Source organism: Miniopterus natalensis, chromosome 1 (assembly GCF_054644295.1).
Source record: "Miniopterus natalensis isolate mMinNat1 chromosome 1, mMinNat1.hap1, whole genome shotgun sequence".
Classification (NCBI taxonomy): Eukaryota; Metazoa; Chordata; class Mammalia; order Chiroptera; family Miniopteridae; genus Miniopterus; species Miniopterus natalensis.
In genome coordinates, this window is record NC_142081.1 from 75,320,430 (window position 1) to 75,339,333 (window position 18,904).

General features: G+C 36.7%; 1 protein-coding gene across 1 annotated transcript in view; it reads left to right on the forward strand.

Annotated features, from left to right (window-relative positions):
* NUBPL (NUBP iron-sulfur cluster assembly factor, mitochondrial) overlaps nt 1-18,904 on the forward strand; it is a 186,490-nt gene that overhangs the window by 30,473 nt on the left and 137,113 nt on the right. The window contains exon 3 of the mRNA XM_016209492.2: nt 7,831-7,921. Coding sequence (XP_016064978.2) covers nt 7,831-7,921 — 91 coding nt within the window. The remainder of the gene's footprint in view (nt 1-7,830; nt 7,922-18,904) is intronic.

Sequence of the window (18,904 nt, forward strand, 5' to 3'; positions counted from 1 at the left end):
TAACTCACACCCCTTTGCCCGAATTAGGCCGTTATATTGAGGTTTTACTGTAATATATTTTTTCTTTAGTTATATAGGGCAAGGACTTAAGGCTTTTATTTTCTTAATGTTAGGTGTTTTACCCTTAATTTACTTTTCATATTACTTACTAGATGAAAATGTGAGACTTAAGGGAATTGCTTCTTGTCCTGCTCTGGAAAGGAAAGCAAGCAAACCCAGAACAAAACTCCCATGCAGCCTTTTTATATTGAAATTCTGTTGAACCTGACCTAGTGAGCAGGTTTAAATACTGCCCTCTTTTTAATGAGCCCTTTCATACCATGTTGTGGCTTAGTTTTCAAAGGTTTAGGTACTGTACTCACATATGCGTGTGTGTGTGTATATATATGTTTTTTTTCTTATTTATTTATTTTCATTTTTACTCTTTTTTAAAAAATTTTTAAAGTAGCCTACCATAGCCACTTTTTGCACTAGATTTTCTTTCTTTTTTTAAAATCTTTACCTAAGGGTATGTTTTTATTGATTCTTTTTTTTTTTTTTCTTTGAGAGAGAAGAAGGGGAGAGAGAGAGAGAGAGAAACATTGATGTGAGAAACATCAGTCAGTTGCCTTCTGTACACTTGCCCCGACTGGGAATCAAACCCACAACCTTTTTGGTGTACAGGTCAACACTCCAACCAACTGAGTCACCCGGTGAGGGCTAGATTTTCTTCATAAAGTCCCATTTTTCTGGAGTTGATATCAATGGAAAAATGAAGATGACATTGGATTTTCTTGGGGGAAAGTGGTGTTTAGGAATAGGAAATGTATGACCCATTCTTTAACACCAGAATATTTTAACTTTGTATACATTATCTAATTTCGAATCCTGTAACTGAAAATGCTAGTATAGAAGTAGAATTTTTTGAAATCACTCAATGGTAAAGCTTAAGAGGGACCTTAGGGATCATATAGTAACCAATCCTGATACTCTATAGAGGAACAAATGGAGATTTGTTCATTCATTCATCCATTCATTCACGAAATATTTATTTCATGTTTACTGTTTTAGATGCTTGGGGATATCCCTACTCTTTTGGGCTTTACAATGAATAGATAATAAATATCAATGAAGTGATTTACATAGTATGTTAGAAAGTGCTAAAAGTAGTCTGGGATAAGGCAGAGGGCAAGTGCTTGAAGGTGAGGGTATGTTTGCAATTTGGAATAGGGTAGGCTGGACAAAAATAGGAACATTTGAGCAGAGACTTAAAGGAGATGAAGAGTAGTCTGTGTGGCTACCTGAGGGAGGATTGTGTCAGGCAGGCAAAAGGAACAGAGGCTAATGGGTGGGAGGATGTCTAGCTTACTATTCAAGTAACTAAAAAGGTCACTGTGACTTCTGGAGTAAGAAGTGGACTGGACTCAGGTGCTAAAAATTAACAGGGTTGGGAGACCAGAGTGTGGGGAACCAGATAGATTATGTGGGGTCTGCTGAATTGTTGTAAGGACTTTGACTTTTACATGAGTGAAATGGGGAGGGGTGGCATTGCAGGGTTTCTGAGCAGACATGATCTGACATATTTTACCATAATCATTCTGACTGCACTGTTGAGAAGAGAAGCTGTGGTAAGGTTGCTAGATTTATCAAATAAAATTATAGGGTACCCACTCAATTAAAATTGAATTTTAGGTAAATAACGAATTATTTTTTTGTATACATATGTCCCATACAATATGTGACTATTAACCCATATGGCAGAATGTTAACTACTTTTTTATAATTAAAAAACTAATTAAAAATTAGTTTTATAATTAAATTACTACCATGATCTTGCTAGTCCTAAGGCTTGGACCCTTGTAGCAAATTTTCATTTCTCTCTTTCTTGTATTATCTATAGTGTTGTTTTTCACATTGTGGTTATCTTATATCCTAGAGTGGTACAAATGCAGTTTATCTTATACCCTAGAGTGGGTACAGATGCAGTTTGTTGGATCCCAACCCAGACCTCTTGAATCAGAATTTCTTCAGATGCAACAGAGTATCTCCATGACTGCCAGCTGTTCTAGGTTCTATGTACACTAGTGAACAAAACATACAAAAATCCTTCCCCTAATAGAATTAACATTATAGTAGGGGAGATATAATAAACAAGATAAAGAAGTAAATATATAGTCTGTTAAATACTGGTATAGGTGCAAAGAAAAAAGACAAACAGAAAGGGGAATCGGAAAGATCCAGTGTAATGATGAGGGAGTTACAATTTTAGAGCGGATGGCCAGTGAAGGCCTCTCTGCATGGTGATGTTTGAATCAAGACTTGAAGGAAGTGACAGAGAGAACCAGGGTACCTGGGTGGGGAGACAGAATTCTTGGCCGAAGGAACAGCAAGTACAAAAGTCCCAAGGCAGGCGTATGCCTGGTGTGTTAAAGACATTGCAGGGGGCAGTATGTTCGGAGTGGAGTGAAAAGGGGGATGTAGTAGTGGATAAGGTGAAGAGATGAAGGGGAGTGGCTGGTGATTGTTACAGGTTAGGCTTAATGGTATGTTGGGGAGAGATTTGGATCCTACGCCCAGCTGTGACATTACCTCTGGGCGTGTTTCTTCATCACTAAAAAGTGGACAGGATACTAAGATGATCTCGTAGGTTTCTTTCTAATTTAAAATAGTCTTTAATTTGAAATCTATTTTTTTCATTTCTACTTTTTCAGCTCTTTTGTAAGCAATTAGTTTATCATTTGAGATTCTGCTGTACTCTTTATGAACTCATCTCTGTTTGTGCTCCATCCAGCCAGGTGACTTTCCTTTATGTTGCTCTTGTTCCTCCTCTTTCAGGACTGAACTTGAAGATTTAGATAGTCCTTTGATAAAGGGTAGGAAATTAGTTTCTTATCACCTTGTCTAACCATTAGTTCTTCTGACAACTGGATTCATATTTAACTTTAGCTAATAGAATTAAGAAACATAATGTTATCTACTAAGAGATTGAAATTCTTCTGAACGGAAGCTTCATTTAAAGAGAAGAAAAGGAGAAGAAAGATGAGGCTTGACCCAACTCTCAGTTGAACAAATCTCAGTCGCCAGTAGAAGAGTAAATGGAATGTAAGGTGCAGAGAATCATGGGATTCTTAACTGAATACTTCTAAGGAAAGGACAACCGTTAGCTAGGTCTTAGTCCTAAATGAATGTTTACTTATAAATAATGGGGTGGGACTACTCTAAGATATTGTTTTGATGGGTTCTATTAGCTGATGATATAAATAAAAGGAATATGTCATGAAGCTTTACAGTCTTCTTTGTTATAAATTCTCTTGGAAGAACAAAGGTAGTATCAAAACTGTTATTGGTGCCTTTGAAATCTAACACGCAAAAAATAGAATTTGTAGGCTTTCAAATTGCTGCTTTCCTGTAGTAGTAATGAAATAGTATAATCACTCTGAATAATTCTGCCACTTTTACAAGCTTTCAAAGGGTATTATGAATTGTGAAGAATCAAATCCAAAGATCTAAATAGCACCTTGGGTTTGATCTGTCTTATGTCACCTGCTAGACTGCAGGGGAGTCAGAAAAAAGGGTATAATATTAGGTACCAATGTATTAGGTTAAGTTTTATGGTGACATTACAGATGGCAATCACACTTTACAATAGTAAGTTTATAGTTATTTTTGCTAATATTTTCTTTATCTGTTGTGTATTTGCTGGGGCTTTTGTAGTGATTATTCCTTTGAGCCTAGCTGAAATTAAAGATAAGGAAAATCCTAATTGGAGCTTTCGTTACTACATATAATTATTTTAGGAGGAGCGAGGTGGAAAGGATTCATAAAACTAAGCTGGTTTGACACCCAGTTGCATATATTTATTTATAGCCTCTATGTTACTCATTTATTTTCCTACAGTATAAAACTGTCTGAAAATTTAAATTGAAAGACTATATACTTAAAGTAGGAGTCTGTTTAAAATAATGGAGTAAATTATGAAAAACAAATGAAGTTTATTTGGTATCTTTTGAACATTATTGAATTCTAGACTTGAAAATATGTATAAGCTAATTTTCGTAGCTATGGTAATTTTACCATTTCAGTAGCTGTACCAATTGAAAGTATAAAATGCATTAATTAATATAGGCTGTAGTGTTTCTATTTAATGGACACCAAATTCATTTATGATATGTAAAATCTAAGCAAGACATACTAACCTAGTTCCAGTGAAAAAGCCTGAAAAGTGTACTCTTTATTATTTTTAAAAACTAGCCAATTAAGGATGAGGAGGTAAATTTTTACTGAGATAGTTTCTCTGACACCAAGAGACGTCTGTGTTCTGCCTGCCCTTGTCTCTACCAAAATTACAGTTGAGTGATTGAGTAACTTGGTCATGAAAAGGTTTATTCTCTAAATCAGTGTCAGCAAACTATGACCTATGGACCAACTCTTGCCTGTATGGTAAATTTTTATTAGAACACATCCATGCTCCTTCATTTGCATATTGTCTATGGCTACTGTGGTGCTATAATGATAGTGGTGAGTAGTTGCAGATCAAGTGATCCACAAAGCCTAAAATATTTACTATTATTTAGCTCTTTAGGGAAAAGTGTGCTGACTCCTGCTCTGTATCTAAGTCTTTTGTAGTCAGATCATGTTAAAGTTCTGGTGGAGGTTTATGAGGTTAGTATTTTTGTGTTTAATTTCCCATGTGCTTCATTCTAAGAAAGAATACTTCTTTAAAAAAGGTCATTTTGGGTTGTTAATGTCCAGCTTTCTTATCCAAAAGTAGGTATAATACCACCTATGAGGAGTCAATGAGAAATGTAAATAAAGTACTTAGGGGAGTGCCTGGCACCCAGAAGGAATTCAGGTAGTGGGGAGATATAATCAGGGGTAGTCTAGGTGTTTATTTGGGTGATTTAGGATGGCATGGCTTTAGAGATTCTGATTTGTTCACAGAGCTGACTGTAATGGCCTAGTTTATCCAGGTTTTTAATATAACATTGCTGATTAACTTCCCTCCATCCTTTTCTTCCTTCCTCCCTCGCTGCCTTTTCCCCCTCTCCCCCTTTCTCTTTCCACTCTTCCTCTTGGTCTTCATACCTTGTCCTCTCTTTCCTTTTTCATTTTTAATCTTCACCTGAGGATATGTTTTTGTTTTTAATTGTTGTTGTTTTTTTGGTGTTTTTTTTTTAGAGAGGGAGAGAGAGAGAAACATTGATTGGTTGCCACCTGTATGGATCCCCACTGGGAATAGAATTCACAACCTAGGTATATGCCCTGACCGGGAATTGAATCCGCAACCTTTTGGTGCACAGTACAACCCTCCAACCAACTGAGCCACCTGGCCAGGGCTCCTCTCTTTCCTTTTTTATATATGTAAGCATTGTTCCTCAGTTTAGGTGAGTAGGTAACTTACTCTAGGGAGAATATGCATTGAACCTAACACAGTAGAATCTCCCTTCTTCTTAGTTCCATTCTCTAGGAAGCAGAAGAACTCTAAAATCTTGTGATTTCCCCCCCTACCTTCTTTATTCTTTTGTGATAATGTATATATGTTAGCAGCCATGTAAATTTTATGTATATGTAAAATTTACTACTACTTACTACTACTGTAGCAAATTTTAGGGTCGATTTTTACTTTTGTCCTGAACCATGATGGTTAAGGGTTCACTTTTAGACAGGCATGGTATTCTTCTAGAAGACAGGATAGATTATCCCTAATGTTTTGAAGGAAACTCGAAGAGTTAGTGATGATAGAATTGAGCCTACCAGTCTTTTTTTTTTTTTTTAATATATCTTTATTGATTTCAGAGAAAGGAAGGGAGAGGGAGAGAGAAAGATAGAAACATCAATGATGAGAGAGTCACTGATCGACTGCCTCCTGCACGCTCCCAACTGGGGATCGAGCCCACAACCCAGGCATGTGCCCTGTCCAGGAATCGAACCACGAGCTCCTGGATCCTTGGTCGATGCTCAACTGCTGAGCCATGCCCGGCTGGGCGAGCCTACCAGTCTAGTCTTATATTGCAGGCACCTCGTAGTTGTATTCTTGTTTCATGAAAACAAACTTAAAAAGCTGTTATTTTAGAAGATCAGTTTGAAGCCTGGGACCTAACCCTTTCTAGTTATTATAAAACCAACAGTAATATAAGAGAGCAAGGCAAAAGAATCTTGGAATATTTTTTGTTTTTATCGGTATCTATTATTATTTTTTGGTAGTTCTTAGTTTTGTATGTGTCAGTAGAAAAGATATGGAAAAGAGGTGAAATTCTAGGATTATAGTTATAACATTAGCAGACTCTTCTGTTTTAATTGAACTAAATTCTTTTGTTTGTGGCTTCAAAAGGTATTAAAGTGAGTCAGAATTTCTCACTGAATATTTCTACCTTTTTAGCACTAATACTTAAATTCATTAAACTTAAATTTTATATACTACCATTCTATTAAAGATAAGTGTCCTTCCTGTTTTCTCATTTATTTTACAATAAGCTGAGATTTTGGTAGAGGTAGATATTAATCCCTAGTCTTTTAGTCTCAGACTCACATACAAACATTTAATGGTTTTCTTAGAACTCCATTTGAGTAAGTATAAAGTTAGGGACATAAATGTTGAATGTGCTTTATTTTGTGTATTTATAGGAACCAGACAGCAAGGTTTAAAAAGTAATTTTCTGTCTGGAAATAAGTAGATAACATGTAAGAGTGTTTAGTTTTTAAAATATTTTTTTGAGCCCTGGCTGGTTTTGCTCAGTGGTTAGAGCATCGGCCCATGGACTGAAGGGTCCCAGGTTCGATGCCAAGGGCACATACCTCAGTTGCCCGCTCTCTCCCCAGCCCTCACTGGGGCTCAATAGGGGAGGCAACCAATCAATGTGTCACTCTCACATTGATGTCTCTCTCTCTTCCTTTCTCTCCCTTCCACTCTCTCTGAAAAGTAATGGAAAAAATATCCTCTGGTGAGGATTTAAAAAAACAGCATTTCTTTTTTTTTTTTGAGAGATTAAGAGTTATCTTGCCAGGATACAGGGAGAGAGGGAGGAGAGTGTAAGTCTTGGTGAAACATAACTCAAAGGCATGTAGTTAGTATTAGCATGCTGTTTGCTAGTCTACAAGAAAAACCATTAACAGATTGATTTATTTAGAGGAGAAAGAGGAGGGGGAAGAAGAAAAAAGAGACGTATTTGGGAACAGTGAATTTTGTTTTCCTTTCTTTGGCTAAGCTGCTGATTAACTGGCAGCTAGTGAAGAGAACAGTCAGGATATTCTACTCCTGGACAGCTGGATAGGGCAACAGTTTTAGTTGTTCATGAATCTCTGGAAGACCTTGGGTGTTTAACTGTGACTTGCACATAGGCGGTTGTCTCTGTACTATATCTGCCACTATCCTCCTTGGCATCTCCATGCCAGATCTGCATCAGAATTTCTCACTTGTTTTAATTATGATCTTGTTTCTGTGATTTCTTTTGTAATTTTTGTATTGTTTGGTGTGTTGGATAGCCTTTCCAAAAGTTAATGCTACATCTTCCTGGAGTATTGTTGTCCATTTAAATCATTATTTTAACATTGTGTGCATGTAATTTGTTAGTTCTTACATCAAGAAGTCTTAGTCTGTTTGAGACTATATGGGAAATTTGAACCACAATGTGTATGCAGTGGATTTCTCTGGTCAGTTCTCTAGTAAACCAACAAAAACTATTTACCTGAAGCAGTTTATGCTCTTTACCTTACTGTTGCTTTGAAAGTTTAGGTTATGAATTTGAAATATTTTGCAAATTATCTTTTCTATAGTCAAATTTACTGTTGTTATGTGTTTTATCTTTGATGAAGAATGGGAATAATCTTATGATAAATTCTGTTTTCTTATAGTCAAAGGAGATTGGTTTGTTAGATGTGGATGTGTACGGCCCATCAATTCCAAAGATGATGAATCTGAAAGGAAATCCAGAATTATCACAGAGTAAGTAAAAAGAGATAAATAGTATAATAATTTTTATACTTTTATTTAGTGTTTAGCTAAATAAAAGTTAGGTCTTTTACTATGTACTGTGTGTGCACGCAGTATAATACAATAATTCTGAAATCAGATATGGAGCTAGACTGCCCGAGTTTGAATTCCAGCTCTGTCATTAACTGTGTGGGTTTGAGTGAATTGTTTAACGTCTTTGTGCCTCAACTCCCCCTGCCTCCCCATGTAAAATAGGGTTAACAATTGCAGTGAGTAATTGCTCAATTATAAAATTGTTGTCTCTATTGGAGGTGGGAAGGGGGGAGTTATTTTTTAATAGGTACAGAGTTTTTATTGGGGATGATGAAAAAGTTTGGGATATAGATAATGGTGATGATTACACAATATTGTGAATGTATTTAATGCCACTTAATTGTGTACTTAAAAATGGTTACAATTATGTTATGTTAGGTATAGTTTACCAAAATAAAAGTTTTTTTAAAGAAAAAAATTGCTGTAAGTGTAATGCATTTAACACAGTGCCTGGCACATAGTAAGTGATCAAAAGTTAGCTTATCACTATTGTCTCTTTATAGTAAATATGTGGATATATGGGAGTATTTGAATAGAAAGTATATAATAATATATTTGTGTTAGAAGAGATGAAAATCATTTTCTCTAATCAGATTTTTGTCATATTTGTCTTGAAGTGTTTAAAAACACCAACCCAAAACATTAGTTTCTTTCCCTAGTCTTCAGTGCCATCTAATAAGACAGAGTAATTTTTTTGAGTAAATCTTTAATATTTACTATTCTTGTGATTACATTTTCTTGTAAAGCTATCAAATATAAAGCTTTAAGAACAAGAAAATGCTGTGATCAAAAAATTAAAAATTGGAACAGCTAATAACTTTTCTTGAAAAATGGTTTTAAATGAAATTAATTTATTAAAATTTACTTCTAATTATAATGAATATAAAATTAAATAACTTCTTTTTATTTCTTATTAGGCTTTTTATTTTCCATGGATTTGGAACAAAATTACTATATTTACTGAAGAGTATTTATTGGATTATCTATACACTATGGTTTTTTTTTTTTTTTTTTTTGTCATTGAAAGTTAGTTATAGACATTGCTATTTAAAATGCTTTTGTTTGTATTTTAGTTGTTGGAGTCAATTACACTGCTAAATTCTCGATAATTATTTATAAGACAATAAGGATTCTTCTTAAAATTTTAAAGGAAACTTGAAGATCTAGTAGATGATAAAATTGACCCTAGAAGTTTTATATTGAAGGCACCTACTTAGTTGTTTTCTTGTTTCATGAAAATATAAACTTAAAAAGCTAAATTATTCTAGTTTCTTTGTTCTTTGCCCTTTTAGTGGAATTCATACTTAGTTTGCAAATATGTGATGTTAGCCAAGATGTCACTTTCACAAAGAAGTAGTATGAAATTTGCATACCTTAAGTGATAGACTCATTATGTCTGTTTCTTGATTAAAGTAATGTGAAAACTGGTGCATGCAGCACATGAGTGATGGCAAAATGGAACCCTTTGGTGTCACTCTTTTCTTAAGCAGTCTGTTCAGTCTATGCCAACATAAATACTTGAAGTGAACTTTAATTTCTCTCTTTTTGTTTTACTAAAGCTGTAATCTTAAATTTGATGTTTGCAAATTGCCTGGCGTTACATAAGCTTTCTGGTAAAGACAAGCTACTGGAAATCTGGAAAGCTTGAAAAGAATACTTTGTGTGTTGCCGAGCTGGTTTTAAGTCCCCCAAGAAATAAACTGAATAATAATGGTTTTCACTTAAAGGAATGTGGATTCTTAAAAGCCCAGCTTATGAATTACTTTTTGAATCTTAGATAAACCTGCCACCATTATACTAATTGGCATCATTTTGACATTTCTACATTTTATCATGTGACTTTATTCTTTTGTACTCTATTACAGAACATACAATGCAATGTGAAAATATCTAATTAACAAGAATGAAAAACTGAAAGATTTGTTTTCAGCAGTTTATTTTATTTTTTATTATATATTATTGTTGAAAGTATTACAGATATCCCCTCTTTTTCCCCCGTTGATCCCCTCCACCCTACATCCGCCCCCCTACCCCAGGCCTTCACCACACTATTATCTGTGTCCATGGGTTATGCAAATATGCATATAAATTCTTTGATTAATTTCTCCTCACCCACTCCCCCACCTTCGATTTCCCACTGAGATTCATCAGTCTGTTCCATGCTTCCATGTCTCGGGATCTATTTTGTTTATTAGATTCCACATATGAGTGGAGATCATGTAAAACTGAATCAGGAAGACTCAGAAAACCTGAACAGGCTAACAACAACTGATGAAATTGAAGCAGTAATAAAAAAAATCCTAGCAAACAAAAGCCCTGGCCCGGACGGCTTCACAGGGGAGCTTTCTAATTCTTTAAGCTGTAGGGTTAGATAGTTTATTAAAAATTTTTCTTGCTTTTTGATGTAGGCCTGCAGTGCTATGAACTTCCCTCTTAGGACTGCTTTCACTGTGTCCCATAGATTTTGGGTTGTTGTGTGTTCATTTTCATTTGTTTCAGGAAGTTTTTGATTTCTGTTTGGGTCTTATTGGTAACCCATCATTGTTTAATAACATGCTATTTAGCCTCCATGTGTTTGAGTGTTTTTGAGTGTTTTTACTGTAGTTGATTTCTAATTTCATGCCACTGTGATCCGAGATGCTTGATGTGATTTCAGTCTTCTTGAACTTCTAGAGACTTGTTTTGTGTCCTAATATGTGATCTGTCTTTGAGAATGACCCATGTGCACTTGAGAGGAATGTATTTTCTGCTGCTTTGGGGTGAAATGTTCTGTAAATGTCAATTAAATCCATCTGATCTAGTGTGCCATTTAGAGTCGCTGTTTCTATGTTGACTTTTTGTCTGGAAGATCTATCCAATGAGGTCAGTGGGGTGTTAAAGTCCCTGACTGTGACTGTACTGCTGTTGATCTCTCCCTTAAAGTCCTTAAGGTTATTATTAATAGATACTTACCTATTGGCATTTTAATTCTTTATGCCTATGTTTCTCTCTCTATTTCTTCTTATTATAAGAGTCCATTTAACATTTCTTGCAATGCTGGTTTGGTGGTGATAAACTCCTTTAGCCTTTTTTTGTCTGGGGAGCTCTTTATTTCACCATCCATTCTGAATGATAGCTTTGCTGTACAGAGTAGTGTTGGTTCAGATCCTTGTTTTGCATTATCTTGAATACTTCAAGCCATTTCCTTCTGGCCTATAGAGTTTCTGATGGGAAGTCAGCTGACAGCCTTATGGGAGCTCCTTTGTAGGTAACAGATGCTTTTCTCTTGCTGCCTTAAAGATCCTCTCTGTCTTGAATTTTTGGTATTTTAATCATGTCTGCGCATGGGACTCTTTGGGTTCTTCTTTTTTGGAACTCTCTGTACCTCCTGAACTTGTGTGATTTTTTCCTTGACCGGGTTAGGGAAGTTTTCTGCCATTATTTCTTCAAACAGGTTCTCTAACCCTTGCTTACTTTCTACATCTTCTGGCACTCCTATGATGCAAATATTGTTACATTTCATGTTGTCCCACAGCCCCCTTAGACTGTCCTCTTGTTTTTTAATTGTTTTTTCTTTTTGGATCTCTGAGTGACTTTTTCTACCCTGTCTTCTAATTCATTTATCTGATCCTCAGCTTCCTCTAATCTGCTGTTTATTCCTTCCAATGTATTCCTTATTTCTGCTATGTCATCCTTCATTTCTGACTGGTCATTTTTCCTAGTTTCTATATCTTTTCTCATGCTGCTGAGCATCCTTACAATCAGTATTCTGAACTCAATATCTGATAGATTGCTTATTCCATTTCATTTAGCTCTTTTTCTGGAGACTTCTCTTGTTCTTTCATTTGGGGCTTGGTTTTTTTGTCTCCCCATTTTGGCTGCCTATTTGGATCTGCTCGGACTCTCAATCTTTTTGGAGGATCTCTGGCGCAGGCCAGTGTCAGATGCTCTTTGGAGCTATCAGCAGCCCAGGGCTTGTGGTTCCCTCTGCTGGGCTGGCTTATTGTTCCCTCTGCTGGGGCTGGGTGTGTTTGGACAGGACCAAGATGCAGACCAAAGTCTGCTTTTCCAAGGCCCGGGTCCAGAAGCAGATCAGGGAATGACTCAAAGCTCCCAGAGTTCCACCTCTGCCTGTAGGCTAATTGATCTTAGCCTCTTAATGAGCCTCAGGCTGTAGGCCACATCAAGGCGTAAACTCCACAGAGTGGGGCGAGAGGTTTTCCAGTGTGTGGGGCAATTGCTTCCCCCTCCAAGCAAAAGCTGCCTGGCTTTTAAAGATCTGCCTCAGAAAGCTGTCTTCTGCAGTATGGGGGAATGACTTAGCACAGGAATCCAGATGGCTGCCCTCTGAGCTTCATCTCCAGAGCCCAAAACCCCAGATTCTTCCCACATCGCTCTCGTCCACTCTGCCCTCCCTCTGCCAGAGCCCAAGGTGAGTGGCTGCACATGAAACTTTGTGCGTTGGCCCTTTAATAGGGTGCATGCATTTCCAGTTGTCTCTCCCTGGCAGACAGAAATCCTCCTGCTTTTCACAGCCAGATGTTATGTGGGCTCCTTTCTCAGTTTTGGTGTTCTGGGCTGGGAAGCCCAGCTTGGGGTTTAGGCCCCAGAGTTCTCAGTGGGAACCCCCCACAGCTGAGATATCCTTCTATACCTTCAACTGCTGCCTCTGGCAGCCCAGCCAGCCCTCTTGCACTTCTGCACTTCCTACCAGTCTCTATGTGGTCTTCACTTTTCCTCCTTGGTTTTGAGGGTGCTCTCCAGCTTGTCTTCAGTTGCAGTTGATTATTCAGGATGATTTTTCTCTATTTTAGTTGTAATTCCAGTTTGGTCCTGGGAGAGTGTCAGTGTAGCTTCCACTCAATCTGCTGCCATCTTGGAATCCTCTGTTTTCAGTGGTTTAGATTTTGGGGAGATAGACCAGTGAATGGAATCTCAGTTTCGTATATGTTCCTCTCTGTTCTTGGACTTAGCTAGACAATCTTAGGGATAGTAGGACCTCAGGCTTTTCCCTTTTCATTATTTAAACACATGTGGTAATGTAGTTTTAGTGAATTTGTTTATTTTAAAATTCCATGTTAGGATTTTCAGATTATACATTGATTAACATTCTCATATTTTTTTTTTTTGGTGGTGGTGGGATTGGATGGGGGAGAGATTGTAGGAAAACCCCACTTTTTGAAGTTATATGACATTTTAGCCTTGGTTGCCAAGAGAAATGTAATATTTAATTCTAGAGAAGTAAATTCAGTAATTGGAGAAAATTTAAGTTTATAATAATAGTTTTAGGTTTCTTAGGCTGAGAATGTTTCTCTGAACTTAAAATGACAGTAGTGATTTGTGTATGTTTTTATACAAAATTCTGGTAATGGAAAGTCTAACTACTTTGTAGAAAGAGTATTATACAGAAACCTCAACAGGTTGACATTATAATGACTGCAAATGACCAGTTGCTTTGGGAAACTAATGGAGGTTAGGATAAAATCCATGTGCAGTTGGGGAAACTATTATCTAAGCAAGAATGTACTTTTTTTTTTTTAAAGAACAAATACCAGTTATTTGTCTTTTATAACTTTCCAAATAACATGATATTCAAATTTCATATTATAGTACAGACAAATTATAGCCCTTGGAAATTATTGTGTGGAAAGGTTTTCAATTGAAATTGCAAGCAAATAAGTGGTAATTGCACACAGAGATGTGTTGCTGCATTTCACGAATGTAAATATTCTTTTTTGTGAACATGTTAAGGATTTTTACTAAGCTTTCCTAAATGACTCGTATTGGTAGAAGTATCTGCTTTCTTTCACAGTTGTGTGATAAGTCGTTTTCAGAACACTTGTGAAATCATTACTACTTAGTTTTACTAAAGAATGTCTTTTCATGTACTTAGCTAATAGAGTGGGAAAATTTTAAGGCCTGCAGAGAGAGGTTACTAAAATTGAAATGTCAAGTAATTTTATTGAGGATGACATAGTGCTTATTAATGATTAAACGTGAGACTTTTTTGAGTAGAATCCACTTGTTCTTTCTGTTGTTGTGAGATAGAAATTTTGCACTCAGGACAATATTCTGCTTTACCTGTTTTAAGGTAGTAAGCATTTTTCAAGTTTAGGAATTGTGTGTGGGCTTATGAGACAGAGAAATTGTGGAAAATCAGCTTGGACAAATGACCTTTTATATTTTATAGTAGCACTCATCTTCAGTGAGAACTACAAGGAAGCAACTGAGATTTCTTGAAGGTAATTTAAATGCATAAAGAATGAGAGTGAACTCAACTTATTTCTGAAGTCATCTTGTAGTTTTCTTCTAGGGATTAGAATTTGGGGTGTTACTGAGGTTGTTGAGATAGATGATTACATTCTGATGCAGAATTCTGATGATTAAATTCTCCCAAAGCTTCTCATTTATAATTTCCTTCTTCTTGTCATTGTCTTGTGGACCTTTGGGTTTCATCTGATGCTACAGTTCCTGATTATCTTTGGGAAAGGTCCTGAAATGTATTCCATAATCACCATGTTACAGAAATGACTTTTTCTTTGCTGCTTTCCTGAATTATTTTTATAACCCTACTTTTATACCTAGAATATAAAGACAAGGTGATATTCCTAACTTAATCATGGGTTGAAGGAATCGTACAAAGTTGTGGTTTGCTCTGGTTTTAGGTGCCCTTATCTCTGAAATATCTCAGAGATGAGGTCTTTGTTCTGTGAAGAATCCCATCACCCCCCCGTTTATCAAAACAATAGTCTGTCCATCTCTCTACTTGGCTCATTGTTTCTTGCATAAGTCATTGAATAGACCAGAACTAAATAGTAAACCCCTTTTCCTTTTCCTTTCCCTTTGACAATCCTCAGCTGAAGAATAGCCAGCTGCTTTTTGGTGGCTTGCTCCACTGCAAACCGTCTTAGCCAGGGGCTGCAGCAAGTGAAATCATTGAAGGATGCCTTATTTAATTCTGGAACACCTAAATGTATTTTAGTAGCTACTGTCTATTAATTTTGGTTTTCTTTCACAGGATGGCATCAAGTAGTGTTGACCAGGTGTATCTGTATATATGTCAGGCCATACATCTTTGTGTTCATGATCAGCATCTGCCGCAAGAGAAGACTGGTGTTCTTCTATACCTCTTTCACATTTTAACGTATATCAGAGGGTTATCCTTAAGGTGTGTAGATTAGTAGTACAGTACATTGGTAATGGGACCATCTGTTAAGGCTATTTGTGCTTCACATTTCTCTTTTCCAGTTTAGCCCTTGGTTAAAAAGAACAAGCAAACATGCCTTCCCCCCCTCCCCCTTATTTCCTCCCCTTTTGATGATTTTCAGTGTTTTTCAAAGTTATCAGCACATTTTCACTATCTTCTCTCAGATGAGAAGAATGAAAGATTTTGCTATTGTTAGGTATTGGGAGGATTAGCTTGTAATTTTATTTGTAATACTCTGTTTTCATTTATGTGCCCTGCAAAATTTTTACTTTTTAAAATAGACCCTCATTATTGTTGATTCATAGTTACTTTTATAAATTCACTAGGTACTTTAGAAACCTTTTGGGTGCACTTTAACAAAACATATGCTGCTTTTTTTAAAAAGGTTAACAGAAAGTAAAGCATTCTAGAAGGAAAGTAGTTCGGTGAAAGCTGCAAGTCAAATGAGTTTTGAAAATGGAAGATGGGAATATTCATCTATGAATTGGGAGCCCTATGGGAAAGGCAAGAGGCCATTAATAATGACACTGTATGTATGTATGTGTGTGTGTGTAACATTACCAATGTTTTAAACCTCTGTATGATTGATCTTCTCCTATCTACTTCTAACAGCCTAAATTCCAACAAGTTTGCCTTGTTACTCTGAACACCAGTTACAGTGCCATCTGTTTATCAAAAATACCAAGTTCTGTGCTGTCTCGGGACCCTCACATATTTTATTCTTTCTGAAATGCCTTCTACTTCGACTGTCTTCCACCCTTTCCCCACAACTAATTTCTACTCATCAGGTCTCAGTTTTAATGTTTCTTCTTCCATGACACTTTCTCTGACTCCTGAGTCTCCTTATTGCAATTATAAGGATAGAGTTTTTGAGTTACCTGTTGAATTTTTTTATATCTCCTCTATTAGACAATATAGCATCCAGAGCAGAGGCTGTACTACTTCGTTTGTTTCTCTAATGCTTGGTATATAGTGGATATGCAACAAATCCTAGTTAAATAAATGAGTAAGCTTCCTGCTAAGTTTCTTATACATTAGCTGCATACTTTATTTTCTGCTTTGGGTATATGAGTAACTTAATTTTCAAACATTTTATATATATGTATATATGTATATATATTTATGAATAACATTATCTTAACAATTAATTTTTGTGATATTTCTGAGTGGCTGTCTTATGCTTTTTCCATTTTTAGGAAAAAAGAAAGAACCTGTATAGTTAGTGATTTGACTTTTGAGAATTATGTTAGATAAAGTGAAATGATTGTTTATGTTTCAGAATAATAGGACAGTGCTGGTATTGCCTCATATTGTAGCTTTGAAATGTTGAGCATTGCTCCGCTTACTTAAAACAGGTAGAGTGTTGTAGGGCCTGAATTTGAGCCATGATGGAAAAGACAGCTCTTGGACTATGAACAACCTGGAAAAAGAAGAATTAGTAGCTCAGCCTACCCATCATTATTTCCTCAGACCATTTTCATCGCCAAGCTAAAATAGTGCATGGGTACTAATAGGAAGATCTTATTTGAGACTATTTATTCTGAAGTTGGTATTTGTAATGGGTTAGGAGAAGTGGTGAGTGAGGAAGCAGTGACAGTAAGGTTTTGATTTTATTCTGCTATCTCTGAGGTCTTTCAATTAAGGAAAAGAAAGCAGAAATAGCAGCTTGCATTTTAATGGGCATTGGGATTTCCCTTGCCTGTGTGCAAACCACATACTTTTTTTTTGAAGTGGTAGAATGTCTTAAACTGGGTTCCTGAGAAAACAGAGCTCTTTGTACTATTAATTAATGTATTAGGGAGTGCAGGATCAGACTGAGGAAGTAGAGAAGCAGGGAGAGCTGATGTGACGACGTGTTGTCAAGCTGTCTGTGCTAAATGTGACAGATTGCTTGACTGCATAGGACTATACCAACTCCATCTCAGGACAGTTTATCTGGGAGAAAAGGGGAAGAATTTATCTAATGGTGTTTATCTTCCATTGACCCAAGGTTCACCTCAGGAAGTATTAACTCTGAGTTCTGTATGAGTGATTCCTGACAGAGTCCTGTGGTGTCTGGTGGTGTCCATACTTTGGTGTCAACATGGAAGTTTGGGGGTGGGAGGTGAGAAGCACACAATGTATAGGCCCGAAGTGAGGTATAGTCAGGTAGCTCTCTCTGACATTGGTCAGAGCCCGTATGGAGCCGGTTGTCACAGTGGTGGCTAAATGAGAGATGCATGAGGCTTCTGATACATGGGATGGAAGTGGGAAGCTAAGTATCAAAGTCTAGATCTAAAAATTTGGCTTCTTTATGACTGGGGTTTATGGGGGACATGTAATGCTGGTTGGTTTTAAGTATAGTAGTAGTGTGGGGATTGGGACTCTAATATAAGCTCTAAGTATTAACTGATAAAGGCAGATCCATCTGTAAGCCACTTTCTTATTTCAAACCAGTAAGTGCACAATGTGATATTGCATATTGAACATTTGACCCAGAAGCCTCACAATAAGCAAGAATGTTCTTATTTTCAGATTTGAGCAAGAATAGTAACTAAAAATTGAGATACAACTTAGTTATCAGGAGGACCTGAGTTCAGATAGCTCTGGATATATTCATAGGCACTGGAAGAACATTTGAGGCTTTTAAAAAATGTTTATCACAGATTCTGTGGCTGAAAAAGGACACACACACACACACACACACTCTCTCTCTCTCAAATAAAGCATCTTCTATAATTTTCTTGCCTTGCCTGGCTGGGCGTGGCTCAGCGGTTGAGCGTCGACCTGGGATCCACGCGATCGGGGTTCGTTTCCTGGTCAGGGCACATGCCCGCTTGCGGGCTTGATCAATGACTCTCTCATCATTGATGTTTCTGTCTCTCTCTCCCTCTCCTTTCCTCTCTCTGAAATCAATAAAGATATATTTTTAAAAAAATTTTTCTTGCCTGCAACTTAACTAGCTAGCACAGTCTGTTATATTAAAATCTTTGGTCTAACTTAGACTTTGAATTAGATTTTGTAACTCTGTGCATTGGACATTTAGAAAATATTAGTTCATTGATTTATGCTGATCTTCCAAATCTTTATACATTTCATTATATAATAAAAATCCACTTGTTAATACTGTATTACTGATCTTATCAGACAATTCTTTACATATTGGGAAGCTGTCAAGCTCATGATGGCCAGATATAGGTTTTCCAAAAGTTCTAATTTTACATGAAAGCTTTAATTTTGTCATAGGCAACAAATATGGTCAATTGTGTTATTTGTAGTACATGCTCATTTAATTTTGTATGCCCAAAATATTTACCAAATCTGAAGAGCCTTTTGTCCACAAGTGGATGTTCTGACCACTGAGCCGAACCGGCTAGGGCTAGTTTAGGGCTAATTTACCCGAGTACTAGACATTACCTTTCTGAAGACTCTTCCATGTATTATGAGATCTTTCCGCTCAGGCTGCTGGGAACATAAAAGCTATTCCCAGCTGTGTGCAGTCTTCCAGAACTCTCCGTTGATTCTTTTCCCCAGTCTCAGGAGATTTCCTCTCACTCATGTGCAGGTGAGTACTCATCCAAAGACTCCTTTCCAGCTCTTTTGGAGTTCTCCCTCTGTGTTGCTCCTTTTGTGTGATACTCTGCCTCATCAGTTGTCACTGCCTTGGCCTCCCCTAACACTCCTGTTTTCTCAACTCAGTTAGGTTGCTGGGCTTTGTTTGGATTTCTCCTCCCTAT